The following is a 16,748-nucleotide window of genomic DNA, read 5'->3' as shown; positions in this document are numbered from 1 at the left end:
TGATAACAGTACATAGAAAATTAGTGGCAACATAGAAGGATCTGAACAACAAAGTAAACAGCACGTAGCCAGCATTTATAGGACATTTCATTCAGCAGCGGTAAAATACCGTGTGTGTGTGTGTGTGTGTGTGTCTGTGTCTGTGTGTCTCTGTAAGTGCATTTTCTAAGATCATAATTTGTACTGGAAAACCAACCACAGCAAGTTTATAGGAATTGGACCTGTACAGTATATGTTGTATGTCTCTGACTATAATGGAATCAGTTTACGATAATAATAACTATTTCTATTTCTGTCGCTTTGGACTTTCTTTTTTTTCAAATAGAGGCAGAGAGTTAGAGACAGAAAGAAAATGAGCAAGATACTACGCATTGAAGATTTCACCAGTGCAGTGCAAGCTGGACTTGAACCTGAGCCACACACAAGACAAAACAGGGGCGCTATACAGATAATTTTTGGGGGGTTCTTTAGCTCAGAATTAACAACAGAGATAAAACAGGGAAATATCCAGTTATTTGGAAGTAAACAACACATCTCTAAATAATAAATAATTCAAAGGTGTCTTATAGAAGAACTGGAAAATCCATACAAATAAATGAAACAAAAATGTAGCTCATAAAGTATCCTGCTACAGGTGGGGAGTGGTGACTTGAGCCCTGGTTCTTGTGCCTGTCCTTGCATATCATACTATGTGCGTTTAGCCAAGTACACCACCGCCCAGCCCACCAAAAATATAGCTATTAAGATAGGTATGGCACAGTTCAAAGGAAGACTGAAAAGGCAACCTACAGTACTTTCCTTGTTTAGGCAAGAACAGAAAAAGGTTCTAAGTAGACAATTTTACTTCATACCTCATGAAACTATAAATAATACAGCAAACTAAGCATCTAGAGAAGTGAGGGAAAGATAATGGTAAGAGTTTTAATCAATGAAATTAAAATAATAAAAATAGAGAAAATTCATAAAAGAAAGGCTTCTTTGAAAGGTCAATAAGATTGATAATCTACCAAGGCTATCAAAAAATAATGAAAAATTAACATATTTCACTAAGAATAAAGCAAAACTGTACTTACTGTAAAGCATTAATCTGCCAATAAAAATGAAAAAAAGGAGAAGAAAACAGGATATTAAGACATATACTACAGCCAACAAAGGGATACTAATAGGATACCACTAATAATTATGCTCTCATAAATCCAATCATTAGGAAGATATGGACCAATTCCTCACTGATTATGAACTACACGAACTCGACAAAGATGAAATAGATAATATGAATATTTCTGCAATTATAGTGAATTGAATTGAATATCTTCACCCACCCTGTCCAACGCTTGACGTCTCGTCATCCAATCTGGTTCCCTACGCCTACACTGAACTTCTCTGTTCCAGTCTCTTGGAAACAGAGTTGGCAGTCAGCTGAGGTAAAGAACAAACACCTCATCACAGACCCCTGCGAGCGTCAACCCGGCTTTGACCTAGCACGTTATGATTGGGCCCTCCTCAATCGCTATCGAACAGGCCATGGCCGGTGCGCCGCTATGTTCCATCGCTGGGGAGCCAGAGACGACCCGAACTGCCCCTGCGGCTACAGACAGACTATGACCCACATAGTCAACGACTGCCACCTCTCCAGATTCAAAGGAGGTCTCGAAACTTTACATCAGGCTCAACATGACGCTGTTGACTGGCTACGGAAGAAGGGCAAACGCTAGAAGAAGAAGTAATTAAAAGGCTCAAGAAATTTCATTCAAATGGAAAGTTAAAATATATTGATTCTGCAAGTCTCTGGACTGAGATAGTTTCACTGAAATATTATGTCACACATCTAAAGAATATCTAATACCAACTTTACACATAAAAATATCAAAGAAGGGAGTTGGGCAGTAGTGCAGCAGGTTAAGTGGAGGTGGCGCAAAGTGCAAGGTCCGGCCTAAGAATCCCAGTTTGAGCCCCCAGCTCCCCATCTTTGGGGTCGTCGTTTCACAAGTGGTGAATGAAGTAAGGTCTGCAGGTATCTTTCTCTCCCCCTCTCTGTCTTCCCCTCCTCTCTCCATTCCTCCCTGTCCTATCCAACAACAATGACAGCAATAATAACTATAACAATAAAACAACAAGATCAATAAAAGGGAATAAATAAATATTTTTTTTTAAAATAGGCTCATCTATGCTGACAAACAGAGATAGAACCAATAGCTGTGACTACTGATCGATGATAAAGTGGTCATGATGTAAAATTAAATCCATTCAAGTTTGGATGTTTCTCCCAATTTAATCAGCCAGTGAACTGAAAGTGACTGATTTCATCTCAACAAGTATCTGTTTTCCCTTCTATAAAACTGGGGATACTACTAGCTAATATTTTCTTTGCAAATTTGTGGTGGGAATTAAGCAATGCAGTAAGCTATGAGCATAGCAACTGACCATAAAAAACCCAGTGATGATGGGGATAGTCCTTGCTAAAACCAATTTTTAAAATGTATTTATTTATTTATTGCCTCCAGGGTTATCGCTGGTGCAAGCACTATAAGCCCACTGCTCCTGGAGGCCACTTTTCTTTTGTTTTTAATTGGACAGAACAGATAGAAATTGAGAGGGGAGGGAAAAAATATAAAGGGAGAGAGAGAGAGAGAGAGACACCTGCAGACCTGCTTCACTACTTGTGAAGCAACCTCCCTGCAGGTGGGGAGCCTTGGCTCAAACTAGGATCTTTGCCCAGGTCCTTGCGCTTCCTACTATGTCTGCCTGACCCCTAAAGACAATTTTTAAATGACGGTAAAACCATAGTGACACAAGTGTTAACTAAAAACCATACTATGCGGGGGCCGGGCAGTAGCACAGCGGGTTAAGCGCACATGGTGCAAAGCACAAGGGCCGGCATAAGGATTCTGTTTAGAGCCCCCAGCTCCCCACCTGCAGGGGAGTCACTTCACAGGCAGTGAAGCAGGTCTGCAGGTGTCTCTCTTTCTGTTCCCCTCCTCTCTCCATTTCTCTCTGTCCTATCCAACAACGAACAACATCAACAATGGCAATAATAATAACCACAGTGAGGATACAACAACAAGGGCAACAAAAGGGGGAAAACTGGCCGTCAGGAGCGGTAGATTCATGGTGCAGGCACTGAGCCCAGCAATAACCCTGGAGGGGAAAAAAAAAAAGAACAATACACAAAGTTTTTAAAAAAATTATAGCAATAGGGGGTCGGGCGGTGGCGCAGCAGGTTAAGCGCATGTGGCGCAAAGCACAGGGACTGGCATAAGGATCCCGGTTCGAGCCCCCGGCTCCCCACCTGCAGGGGAATCGCTTCACAGGTGGTGAAGCAGGTCTGCAGGTGTCTATCTTTCTCTCCCCTTCTCTGTCTTCCCCTCCTCTCTCCATTTCTCTCTGTCCTATCCAACAACGAATTGCGTCAACAAGGGCAATAATAATAACCACAACAAAGCTACAACAAGGGCAACAAAAGGGGGAAAAAAAATGGCCTCCAGGAGCGGTGGATTCATGGTGCAGGCACCAAGCCCAGCAATAACCCTGGAGGAGAAAAAAAAAATAAATAAAAATAAATAAATAAAATTATAGCAATAGTTTTTCTACTTAACATAGCTATATGTTAAAAGTATTATATGTGTAGCTATGATATGCATATCATATCCAAGATATGATACTCAGGCTACCATTTATTCATTTTCTCTATGTAATGATATGTACTTATAATGATCATCAGCACTGACTTTTTCTTCCACATGCTCAAAACCTTTCACACCAACAGGTAAATAGAGGAGGAAGACCTCATTGGCCTCAGCTTCAGTGTAAGACAAGTGTCCTATTTAATCAATTATATATCCAAATTATTTTATAAAAAGTCATTGTGCATAACTTTAAGACCTAGCAAAGATACAATGACAGAGATTTCGATGCTACTTCAACAAATGTAGACAAAGGAAAAGACACTTTTCACTGATTAATAGTGGCAAGAAATGGAATTAAAAATCTCATTTATATACTACTGTCATAATTTTTCCTCATTCTAATTCTTAGTCCTGTCGTGCAATCTATTTTTCAGTACAAGATGGAGAGAAAGCAGATCCCAGGGATCAAGACTGCAGGAGAAAGGAGATGGGTAAGTCAAGGCATCACTTTGGGCAGGTGCCATGCTAAATTGGTCCATAGGCAGGTTTAAATGATGAAGGATTTAGGACTTCAGGGTCAGATAAGCAAGAATGTCTGGATTTTATAAGTGGAGATAATTCTCTATGGTGTTGGGGGCACTATCTGACTTCCCAAACATTCCATAAATTGAGCATTATTATGAGAAGTGAACTGACAGCAGGTATGGCGGTCAGAAACTAATTAGATGCTTCAAGGTCTCAGTCTGTATATGTATCATTTCACTCTAAAGGAAGAAGCTGTTCATATGCCATTTTCCTTTCCTTCCCCCCCATCCCCCTGAGGACCACATAAACTTTCACTCATGTCTTCGACAACCTGCAGTACCTGCTTCTATTTTGAGCATCATGCTGTTTTAGAGTGTGTTCTTCTACTTACAGTATCCTTATCCTACCTGCCTCAGGAAGGGCATCTCCAGGGTGCCTGCCATGGAGTGCAGTTGGGTCAGTCAGAAGCCTCTGAGGTGGGGAAGGGGGATTCTGCATCTCTAAAGCCTCCCACAATGTTTTTTTTTTTCTTTTACTTTTTAAGAATGAAAACTGTTACAGATAATTATCCCCTGTGTTGACACTTATCAGTGAGACAAGTGAAGAGTCAGTGGGGAACCAGAGGCTTGTTCTTGTTCTAAACCTCATTCTGTTACCCAGTTAACAACGCCATTCAACCATCTCTGCCCCTCAAATAGATTTAGAGTTTATATGTTTAAGTTTCAACATAATTGTTGTCACATTCTTGGATACAAGCTATGCTTTAACACAAGTATAAATCATCTCTTTTATAAAAACAAGATGACGGGGCGTCGGGCAGTAGCACAGCATGTAAAGAGCAAGGACTGGCATAAGGATCCCGGTTCAAGCCTCATCTCCCCACCTGCAGGGGAGTCGCTTCACAGGCAGTGAAGCAGGTCTGCAGGTGTCTGTCTTTCTCTCCTCCCCTCTCCATTTCTCTCTGTCCTATGCAACAATGACAACATCAATAGCAACAATAATAACTACAACAATAAAACAAGGGCAACAAAAGGGAATAAATAAATAAATACATATCTTTAAAAAATATAACACATAGCTAAACTGTAAAAAGAAAATTACAATTAGAGCCTTTCATTTTTCATCTTCCAGATGCATTGGCAACCAAGAAGAAAACTACAGTATATAGCCTCAGAACCCATGGGTGGGAGATTACAATTTATCTCTGATAAACATTAGCCAGAGAAAACAGGAGTTCAAAATACAAACAGCACGTTACTAGGCTATGTATCAAAACTGAAATTACAGTTGTGATCAAATGACAGACATAGTAACATTTTCCAACAATCAGAGAAAATATTGCTGAAATGCTGTTTAAAAGATAATCACTTTAAACTATCTTATATTCTCATCCCTGTAAAAGTGTATAGTTGTTTCCAAGGTCAAATATATATATATATATTCTTTCCCAAATGAACACAGCATTGAAACAAGACAAAGTCTGGATGGATGGAAGTCTTTCTAATTCTCCCATAGACTTTAAGTAGGTCATGAAATGAACTCAAGTGTAGCTCTCCATAATATGGAGGGATTTAATTATTTCTCCAATCTGATGAAATGTCAGCAGTGTCAGCATTAGTAGTCTTAGGATTCCTGTTACTGGGATTAATCCACAGCAAGGATTGTGGTTTCTGCACTGCTTATAAAAATGGCGCGGCACTTGTGTGCATATCTATATACATTATATGTGCGCATACATCTATTCCAGCGTAGAAATCAGAAGGTGGGGCGGCCACTGATAAGCCACAGTGGGAAGCCCGTGCTACCTACTTACCTGGAAAGCAGAGTTTCCCCAGCCAGGTGGTCTTCAACATGACAGTTAGCAGCTCTCACTGCAGTGTGACAGAAGGAAGGACACAAACCTCTCCCTAGCACAAGTCACTCTGCCCTGCTGGGTTGCTGCTCTCTGGGTAATGGCATCCCATAGGAGTGTGACACAGTAGGGAAAGAGACCGGTTCACTGTGAGACCTGCTACTCACTCTCGTACAGTGCCTCGGCCCCCCTTCCCACTGCACAGTGGCTGCCAGAGTTCCACGCAGGAGATGTGTGGCCATGGAGAAGGTGAGCCATGGCGTCAAGCGTTCCGCAGGGCATGGGCTGCAGTGTCTGAGTTTCTTCTAAAGTCAGTGTTTTTTTGTTTTGTTTTTTTTTGTTTTTTTGAGAAGGGAAACAGCCTAATTTAGTTTCCTCTGTCTTAAGAACAAAGGGGATTCTCCTCTCAAAGTGGAAAGGGAAACAAAGGGAATGAACTGGGAAGGTAAGGTCATGGTTGCTTCTCAACTGTAAAACAAGCTGGGAGGATCCAGAAATAATGTGTGAGTTTAGCATGCAAGCCTGGGATGCTGGAGTGGCATGGGTTTCACTTTCTTGTACTCTTTTCTACTTTTCTCTACAAAGTTAATCCAAAGCTCCATTATCTTCTCTGGGAAATGATCTGATTCAAACTGCCAAGGTTGGATGGTTAACTAAAAAGGACAGCTGGGAGATTTCTGTACAGAACCACTGAGATAGAGCAGGAAGTGGGGGACAGTTTCTGTGTACCTGTTTGCTGTGCTGTCTGTGGCATCTGCTGAGCCCTCTGAGCGCTGTACTGCACTGAGGCCATGGGGCGGTACTGTTGTGTGGCTGAGGTAGGGTACTGGCCAGATGGATAATAGTATACAGACATCTGCAGAAGAAGAGGGGAAAAGAGCAAGGAGTTGAGAACTATGTTAAGCAACATTTTTTTGAGCATGTAATATACTGTGATTGTTAAGGCATGATATGACTATGGTAGATTATAGTCAGTCATTGAAAACTCTGCCCCCCCTTACCTATATTAACTCTGTTCCTGCTATGAGTCAGTGATGCCTAGTCCACAAATTCTTGTTGAGCTGAGTTCATGACTTAAATGGATCCATGCCATAGGTCAGGAAAAATAACTTGTGAGACTTGCAAACTTGATTTATTTTTTATGTTTTGCTCAGTGGAATGAACTCAGGGCCTCCTGCATGCATGACACTACTGAGTAGCCTCCTTAGTAGGCTCTACTACTTTTCTTTTTTTAATTTAGAGATAAAGAGAGGACTGGGTGGTGGTGTACCTGGTTGAGTACACAGATAACCATGCCCAAGGGCTTAGGTTTGAGGCCACACTCCCCACCTATAAGGAGGATGTCTCACAAGCAATGAAGCAGGGCTGCAAGTCTCTCTCTCTCTCCCCCCTCTTAATTTTCCTCTGTCCTAGCCAATAAAGCAGAAAGACAGAAGGTGCAAGTAAATAGCATAGTACAAGGAGATTCTATGCCTGAGGCTCTGAAGTCCTAGTTCACCCCCTGCATCACCATAAGCATGAGCCAATCAGTGCTCTGGTAAAAACAAACAAAAACAACAACAACAACAACAAAAACCCTGATCCTACCAATATGATCACCCCCCACAAACTTTTAAAGCAAGTAATAATAATAATAACTTTAAAAATGAAAGAAAGAAGGGGAGGGAAAAATGGCCACTGGAAGCAGTGGACTGTTAGCATCGGCACCAAAACCCAGTGATAACCCTGGTAGAGATTGTGTGTGTGTGTATGTGAGAGGGAGAGGGAGAGAGAGTGGGATAGAGGGATAGAGGGATATATATATATATATAGAGAGAGAGAGAGGGGGGGGAGGGAGAGGGAGAGGGAGAGGGAGAGAGAGTGGGATAGAGGGATAGAGGGATATATATATAGAGAGAGAGGGGGGGGGAGGGAGAGGGAGAGGGAGAGGGAGAGGGAGAGGGAGAGGGAGAGGGAGAGGGAGAGGGAGAGGGAGAGGGAGAGGGAGAGGGAGAGGGAGAGGGAGAGGGAGAGGGAGAGGGGGCACCAGAAAGAGACATGGCGTCTTCAGTGGTGCCCCGTGGTGTCAGTGCTTGAACCTAGGGCTTCACAGAGAGTAAGATTATGCTTTATAGTATGAGCTATCGCCTGGTCCCTACAAACCTAACTCTTAAGGATGCCCTTAGCTTCTAATCTTGACTCACAAGAAGGCCAGTAATCTTCTCATCTGCCCAGACCACAGAAAAGAGGTCCAGGCTGTCCTGCTGAAGGAAGCCAGTGGAGCACTGAGGAACCCAGTCATTGTGGGTCCTCCAGTCCCTCCCAGTCTTGCTCAAATGGGTGACCTAGCCATGAGCATCACAATGATTGTCTGAAGACACTGAGTTTTACATTTTTAACAAGAAATGAGAATGAAAGACACTCATCTATAATAACAAAAGCATCTGGTAGTTTCAAATCCATCTAACTTCATGAGTGCACTGAAGAGATATGAAAACTACTTATCTCTTGTCCTAGAGCAATGGAAAATGAAATTATGAACTATACAAGAAGTTTTTCACAGACTTTACACAGAATAATTGGCAAAGAGCTAATATCTAAAGATTTATAATCAGTCTAAACAGGGAAATCTATTTGAAATCAATTGTTTGTGGTCACCTTCTATCACTTTCTAATGATTGAGAACACAGAAAGATTCTAAGTATTTACAATGAGATTCAGATCTAATGAAACTAGATCTGAAAAGATCTCCTTTCCTACTTCAGATTTTATATTAAGGTATTTTTTTTCTGCTAATCTTAGTATTTTTTTTTTTATTTACAAGGCTCTGAGTTTTCACCTACCATCTTTCTGTATAAACAGAGGCACAACAGCATGTAGACTGTATATGTTACATACATAATTTCATAAACTTATGAACCACCTGTGTGAGGATTGTGATTCTCACAGCAATTTTATGTTCTGACTTGCTTATATTAATAGGGAATACTTTTTCTATTTCAGTCCAAATACTGAATCATATACAGCATATTTCCCTGTTTAAGAGGAAAGAGGAACAAATGATGACTTAGTCTGTGGGTCTGTGGTTCTTTAATCATATGGAATCACTAGGAACTGTGATTCTCATTTAACGATATAAATACTCAAGGTAAAGGCCTGAAGCAAACATGGCTCAGTATCTGGTACCAGATTTATTTTATGTATTGCTGGGATTCTTTTGACCTTACAATTTCTTTTCTTTCTCTCTTATTTTAAAAGGCAATTTATATCAATGAAATCCCAAATAATTCTGAAGGAATAATGGGGTATTTTTTTATGCTCTGGTAAATTGTGTAGCTATTAGACATTATTACCATAATATATCAGATGCTTTCTTATATTAAGAGTAAGGACAACTCTTATCTAATCTCATTAATCAGCATTATATTTATATGATTTTTAGGGAGAAGAACATTTTTGTTTAAGGTGAGACTGTATTTTGATTAGATGTAAGCTTACGAGTATGTTTGGTATTTCTTTTTTACATTTGATAGGAAACATGGAAATCAGGGATGAGAGACAGAGATCAAATACTTGAAATTTTTCTGCATGAGCACTAATAGTTTGAATAAAAGCAGTCTTAAAGAATGGGGGGGGGGGGAGCCATAGGGAGACTTTCAGAGGAGGGCTATGGAGCAGCAGCAGCTGTGTTTCTCTCCTCTCCTCTCCCAGGTCAACTAGGAACACCAAAGGAGACCACCTGGGACCACAACAAGACAGGACTAGAACGACTTCAGGAACCCACCAAATCACAGGGGAGTAACACATGTGGCTCCTGGACAGAGAGGAGCCTAAGGAGAGACTGAGCGGCCAGTAACAGTCCAGCAGTTTACCAGTTGAGGCACCACCTCCAATCTCCAGCAGTTTACCAGTTGAGGCACCACCTCCAATCTGTTTTATTAACAAAAAGACTGCCAAAGGGAGGAGAGGACTCCCCTGGGACTCACCAAATGCAACTGTGAGTCTCCATTGCTACTGCCCTCAGAGGCTGGAGCAGGAGGGGGGAGGACCTGTGCTGACATGGAGGACAGAAAACTCAGGAGAAGATCTACACCTCGGTGGCCTAGCAGTGGGGCTATATAGCGGGAGGCTTTCCACATTGTTCTCCTGATGAGAAAATAGTGAATAATTGCCTCAGAACCTATAAACTATAAACGGGACTTGTTTAGAAACTCACAGTGCCCAGCAGTGCTGCCTGGCTTGGCAGAGAAGGTGAATTGAGCCAGAGAGAGTCTTTTTGCATAACCACTGTGCTATCTTCCCCCCACAATCCCTGATTTATCTGTTGGTCAGGAGTGAGTAATTAAGCTAAGAAGCCTACTTAGAGTTTAAAAGCCCTCAGGCTCTCCCATAGCCTACAGGGAAGAAAAAGAAAACAAGAGGCTTGAACAGTCACTGTGCTCCACCTCAGGGATGGAAATAATATTGAAACAACTGTCAATTTCCACAACTGTGAACTCTTTTAAGTACCTTATTTAGACACAAGTCAATCCAGGCAAGTGTAATCAGTAATTTGAAAAGTACTGAGAGAGGGACCTCATAACATACTATATAGAATGGTTAAACCAACAAGAAGAAATATTGGAGAAATGAACCAGGATAAAAGTCCAGCTAAACCCCCCCCCAAAGGTTGAACCACAAATAATGAGGTCAACATCCAAAGGCTAGTTAAGGAAATAGTCACAGGTGTCAGTAACGAGTTTGAAAGAATTATCATCAGAAATGCAGAAACAAACAATGAGACTCTGGAAGAAAACACTAACTATCTCAAGGTTATTAGAGAGCTGAAAGCTGAAATAGCTGAGCTAAGAACACAATTAGCTGAAAAAGCTAAAACAATATCAGAACAGGGTAACAAAATAGATGAACTCCAGAAAACAGTAGAAGGGAGAGAGAAGAGAATAAATAAGGCTAAAAACAGAATTAGCAAGATCAAGGAAGAATTAGAGAAAACTAAAAAAGAAGTAAGAGATCTCAAAAAGAGATTAAGAGATACTGAAAACATCAAGAGAGACCTATGGGATGACTTCAAGGGAAATAATATATGCATTATTGGTTTACCAGAGGAAGAAAGAGAAGGAATGTATAAGTAAGCATTCTACAGAGCGTAATAGCTGAGAACTTCTCTAGTCGAGACAACATAAAAAAGAGCTGCTATGAGTTGTGGATTTGTCACGCGGGCACTGAGCCCCAGTGATAGCCCGAGTGCTAATAAAATATAAAAAAATAGTAAATAAATAGTAATAAAAAAACTGTCTAAGGGGGCCGGGTGTTAGCACACCAGGTGAAGTGCACATGGTGCAAAGTGCAAAGACTGGCATAAGAATCCTGGTTCAAGCGATGAATCAGGTCTGCTAGTGTCTTATTTTTCTCTCCCCCTCTCTGTCTTCCCCTCCTCTCTCCATTTCTCTCTGTCCTATCCAACAACAACAATAATAACTACAACAAGGATAACCAACAAGGGCAACCAAAGGGAAAAAGAATAGCCTCCAGGAGCAGTGGATTCTTGGTGCAGGCACTGAGCCCTGGCAATAATAACCTGGAGGCAAAAAAAAAAAAAAAAAGACTGTTTAGGAGGGCTGGCAATGGTGCACATGGTAGAGGGCAGAGAAGAGAAGACAAGTTAACATCAGCCTGTATCTAAGACCCTTGTCCCCACCTGCAGGGGCAGGGGAAGTTTCAAGAGTGGTGAAGCAGTGCTGCAGGTGTCTTTTTTAAATATATATATATTATCTTTATTTATTTATTGGATAGAGACAGCCAAAAATTGAGAGGAGGAGAGATAGGGAGAGAGACAGACACCTGTAGACCTGCTTCACCACTCACAAAGCTTTACCCCTGCAAGTGGGGACCGGGAGCTCGAACCCGGGTCTTTGTGCACTGTATTTTGTGCACTCAACCAGGTGTGCCACCACCCAGCCCTTCTCTTTATCTCTTCCTCCCTTTCCTCTCTTATTTTTTGTCTCTAACAAAAGAAAAGAACAAAATTGGAAGGGAGTGGTGGTGATAGGGGATGGTCACAGGAAGCTGTAGATTTCTCCTACAGGCCTTTAGTCCCAGTGATAACCCTAGTGACAATATATATATATCCTTTAGGCTGGCAAGAGAGCTCATCTGGAGAGACCTGCGATGCCATGCTTACAACCTCAATTAGAACCTAGACCTTACGACACCGGAGGACTCAAGTGCTGTAGTGATGTCCTCTCGCTCTGTCTCTTGTTTCTATCTGCAAAAGTTGGTCTGGAGCAATTTAAGTCCAGATCTCCTGATACCCCAAAATGTTTAAATTTTTTTTTAAAAGCCTCATTTTTATTATTCACTCATTGGCCAGTTCTGTTTGTGACCCCCTGACAAGCTCTGGCCCTTTCCATTCAGAATTTATCCAAGGAGAAGCACCAGGAAGCTCTCAGGAACTGAAGTCTCCAGGCAACTGGGAAACAGGCACCTGGCTTAGCATCTTCTCTCCTTATAGAGTAATGTCATTGAAGAGGGAGGGAAAGTAACTCAGAAAAGTCTTGAAAGTATCAGTATGAAATAGTAGAAGGAAGGAGAGATCATGAACAGCCCCTACTGGAGAAAATGTATATACTTAAAAATATATTTAAATTGGAGAATAAAACAGTGAGTAGCTTTGGAGAGAAAGGCACCAAATGAGAAGAAACTATAAAAAAAAAAAAAAAAAAAAAAAAACCAGGTATCTTGCTTCCCTTCTTCAAAACCCACTGAACCATATTTCCTGCTTCCCTTTTCGGTGGACATACACAGGTAATGAGTTAGACAAACTTGACCTTCAGGGTTCTTAAGTAGGTTTATTCTTTGCATAAATTTAGCACATGCCCAGAGACCATATCTTGAAATTTCTTTTTATCGTTCTATCTTCCTAATAATTAAAGTTTATGATATTTATGAAACTGAAAGTCACTATAAGGGGCTGGGTGGTGGCACACCTGGTTGAGCGCATCTGTTACAATGTGCGAGGATCCATGTTCGAGACCCCGGTCTCCACCTGCAGATGGAAAGCTTCACAAATGGTGAAGCAATGCTGCAGGTGTCTCTCTGTGTCTCTCCCTCTCTACCTCCCCTTCCTCTCAATTTCTGGCTGTCACTATCGAATAAGTAAATATACTTCAAAAAATTATAAAGTCACTATGGATGATATCCTATACTTGTGTCTGTAGCTCTTTTAAAAAGAAGTTTCCAATGGAGAGGGTGGGATATGGAACTCTGGTGGTGGGAATTTTGTGGAATTGTACACCTTTTATCCTATACTCCTGTTGATCATTATTAATAATAAAAAAAGAAATTTTTAAAAAGTTTCAAGATGTCCAGACTTAGCATGAAGCATGAACATCTGTTCTGTCTGTTTTTTCCTGTCCCCCTGTCTCTGTATTTTTAAAATCTATTGAGGAGGAAATGGTGGCATTTCTGTCAAAGACACACCAGGGGTTCTGAGTCCCCTTTGTTCCTGCAGTGCTATAGTACTGAAATTCCTTCATCAAGGGAAGATTTTTTTTGAGTCCTTAATGAAATATTCTGCTAAGTTTCTCTTTGACAGAAGAAATGGGTGAAAATATATAAATATCTTTTAGTCTAAAAGAGTTAAAACTAGTTTTCCCAATAACTAAACTTAAAGTATGCAATTTATTAGTAAAATAATTAACATATTAATGAAGCATTTCCTACTTTAAATACGTTTTCACAGCTCCTTAAATTCTAGTAGTGAGGAGACACCACAGGGATGGCAATAGAATATTGATTAATGAACTATTGGAAGCACACTAGTGGGAACAAACTATTAATCGCTCAAAACAAAATGCACATCTGAGTGAAGATTAAGTTATGGCAGAGGGCTTTGCAGGGCTTGAAAAGAAAATAATTTGTTCAAGATGTTAAGGCAGTGAAACAAATGACACAAAGGCAACACTGTACTTTAAAAACAGCACATCCAATGTAATATTTCATAATTAGGATAGAATTTGCTTGGGAAGTGTGTGCCTTGAAAATGGACCAGAAAATGCTTTTGTGCATTTTACATCTTGACAGTAATCACTTGCAATATTCTGCAAGGGATGCCCAGGAGACAACCAGAGATGTTCAGTGGTGAACACCAACACATAATCAGTCTTTGAGAAGACAGTAAAAATCAGTGATCTGTGGTGTCTTACATGCTCAAGTCAATTAAATATGATTAATGGTTACCTGTGAGAGCCCATGTGAGCTCTGCTCCCCGCCACCCCCCCAACCCCAGGGAACACACAGGACAGTAGATGTCAGCTTAGCTTTCTCCTTTATAGTCATACTCGACTGGGGCACCAGATTAACTCCAGAAAATACTTATGAATTGCTAATAAAGGAAAGAATGTAATTCCAAAGCAACAGCAAGAGAGAGTTGAAAGTCCCATATGGCTTTACTTGTGAGGCGGATGATGAGCGAACCGGGCATCACACACATCACATGGAGGGAAAGTTTTCTGTTCTTTCCTTTTCTTTTCATTTTTTTTTTTTTTTTTTGCTTCCAGGTTTTTTTATTGCTGGAGCTCAGTGCCTGCACTACGAATCCACTGCTCCTGGAGGCTATATTTTTCCCTTTTGTTGCTTTGTTGTAGTTATTGCTGTTGTTATTGCTGTCATTGTTGTTGGATCCTATCCAACAATTTATGAAGAGAGATGGGGAGACTGAGAGGGGGAGAGAAAGATAGACACCTGCAATTCTGCTTCACTGCCCCGTGAAGTGACCCCCCTACAGGTGGGGAGCTGGGGGTTTGAACTGGGATCCTTACATCTGTCCCTGAGCTTTGCACTATGTGCACTGAACCTGCTGTGCTACCGCCTGACCCCCGGGAATGTTTTCTTAAAATCTCTACCAACAGACTGGAAAATGGAATAGACATCCCCTACCCCTTGTGCTATAGGTAGATGGATCAGCTTCATTACTTTTGTGAGGCAGGACTTTGCACAAATTTTGAAGAGGACAGCCTCATTTCTATAGATAAGGCATATGAGTATAGACCAGAAGGGCATGCCGGGTTAACCTGGTAAATATTCTACTTGAAATACAGAGGTCAGAATGCACCACACGTCAGCTATAGATAGCAGATATTAGGGGGAAAGCACACTCACCTGTGTAGGTGGAGGCTGTTGAACAAATCCCTGTGGTGAAGGAGGAGCCTGCAGGACTTGCTGGGAGATGGGAGGCCCAGAGCCTGAGAACCCCCCTGCAGGAAGCTGCTGGCCTGGAGACGCAATGACATAGCTAGGCTGTTGGGTTGGCTGTGGCATGAGGGAGGCTGGATAGACAGGACCTGATGGGGGCTCTGGAGTCTCTCCTGAGGACTGCCGGCTCAAGTTCATCTGGCTGAACTGTGTGGCTACGTCATCTCTCTGAAAGCCACAGAAAATACAGCAGGAGAAATCAGCAATACTAGTTTGGAGATGGAGGATGCAGAGACAGATCACATGCTTGTCTTTATGACAGAGGAAAGAAAACAAAAAGAAAGAAAGGAACTCTCCATCCAGAATGAGAGAGCATAACAAGAACAAATGATTTAATCATCCAGAGTAACACAGACAGTAAGAAACTGGACCCAAATCTCCCTTCAATGGAAACAAGAATTTATCTTTTTTTATTGAGGACTTGGGCTCTTAAAACTGGCTCTGAGATTCAGAAGGCTCGGTGTTTCATCCTGAATGGTCAGCTGGTCTCCCAGCCATAACCATAGGCTCTGTCTTTTGAAAAGAAACAGGCAGAAGGACTCAATCATTTTTCATTTATCACTGTTTCAAAGATGGAGTAAAGGTTGGTGTGAGCAACAAGCTAGATACAATTTCCATTGTATATCAGGGAGTATTTGTTTATTAATAATGGACACTATTAATATGGACACTAATTACTTGATTTCATGCCCCTATTGTGCAGAAGAACCTAGTTAACTGAATTAAAATAAAATAAAATAGGGTATTGGGATCTGAGGAGAGCATCTAAACCTGACACATAGTGTCATGGTGCTCACCATCTTGACACTGACTTTAAAATATTTTTCCAAGCCCTCACATCTAGTTCACAGCTCAATATCCGCCCCCCTTCTCCATCCTCCCCTTCTTCTTGACTTCCAACTTTGGAACATTCAATTCCTGCCTAGTATCTTAAACTCTTTTAAGACTATAAAATTGTACTAAATGTGAGGCAGATAGTAGAAAGAAAACCATTTCTTTTTGGAAATGGGTCGAATTGTTCTGGAATAAGACAATCACACACACAGGACACACACACACACACACACACATACACACACACTATTGTACCATGGAGAATTGCTGCGTTGGAGACACAGGCAGGAGGTGCTGGGGTGGGAAGGAGACGGCTGGGTATTGCACTGACTGGGAGGAAGTCTGCATCCCCTGGACAGACTGGGAGGGGAAAAAAAAGCTAGTCAGGAAAGCACTGGAGGCTGAAATTCTACAGGGAAAACTGTTCCAACTTCTTTTAAATTAAATATTTATTTATTTATTTATTTATTTATTTATTAATTATAGGATAGAGAGTGAGAGAAATTGACGGGGGGAGAGACACAGAGCCATCTGCAGCCCTGCTTCACCACTCGTGAAGCTTTCCTCCTGCAGGTGGAGACAAGAAACTTGAATCTAGGTCCTTTGCACACTGGAAATGTGTGCACTTAACCAGGTGCCCCACCGCCTGGCCCCTAGAACTGTCCCATATTAAGTACATC

At 41.3% G+C, this 16,748-nt stretch overlaps 1 protein-coding gene across 15 annotated transcripts in view; it reads right to left on the bottom strand.

Moving 5' to 3' along the window:
* ARPP21 (cAMP regulated phosphoprotein 21) overlaps positions 1-16,748 on the bottom strand; it is a 183,621-nt gene that overhangs the window by 59,329 nt on the left and 107,544 nt on the right. For all 15 annotated transcript variants that reach the window (XR_009547063.1, XM_060180550.1, XM_060180557.1 and 12 more), the window contains 3 exons: positions 16,324-16,428; positions 15,142-15,402; positions 6,733-6,859 (listed from right to left, as the gene is read on the bottom strand). Coding sequence is in view for 14 of the 15 variants with exons in the window: in XM_060180550.1 (XP_060036533.1) it covers positions 6,733-6,859; positions 15,142-15,402; positions 16,324-16,428 (493 nt within the window). In the remaining variant the exon portion in view is untranslated. The remainder of the gene's footprint in view (positions 1-6,732; positions 6,860-15,141; positions 15,403-16,323; positions 16,429-16,748) is intronic.

This window comes from Erinaceus europaeus, chromosome 21 (genome assembly GCF_950295315.1).
Source record: "Erinaceus europaeus chromosome 21, mEriEur2.1, whole genome shotgun sequence".
NCBI lineage: Eukaryota > Metazoa > Chordata > Mammalia > Eulipotyphla > Erinaceidae > Erinaceus > Erinaceus europaeus.
This window is presented reverse-complemented; position numbering and strand designations above follow the sequence as displayed.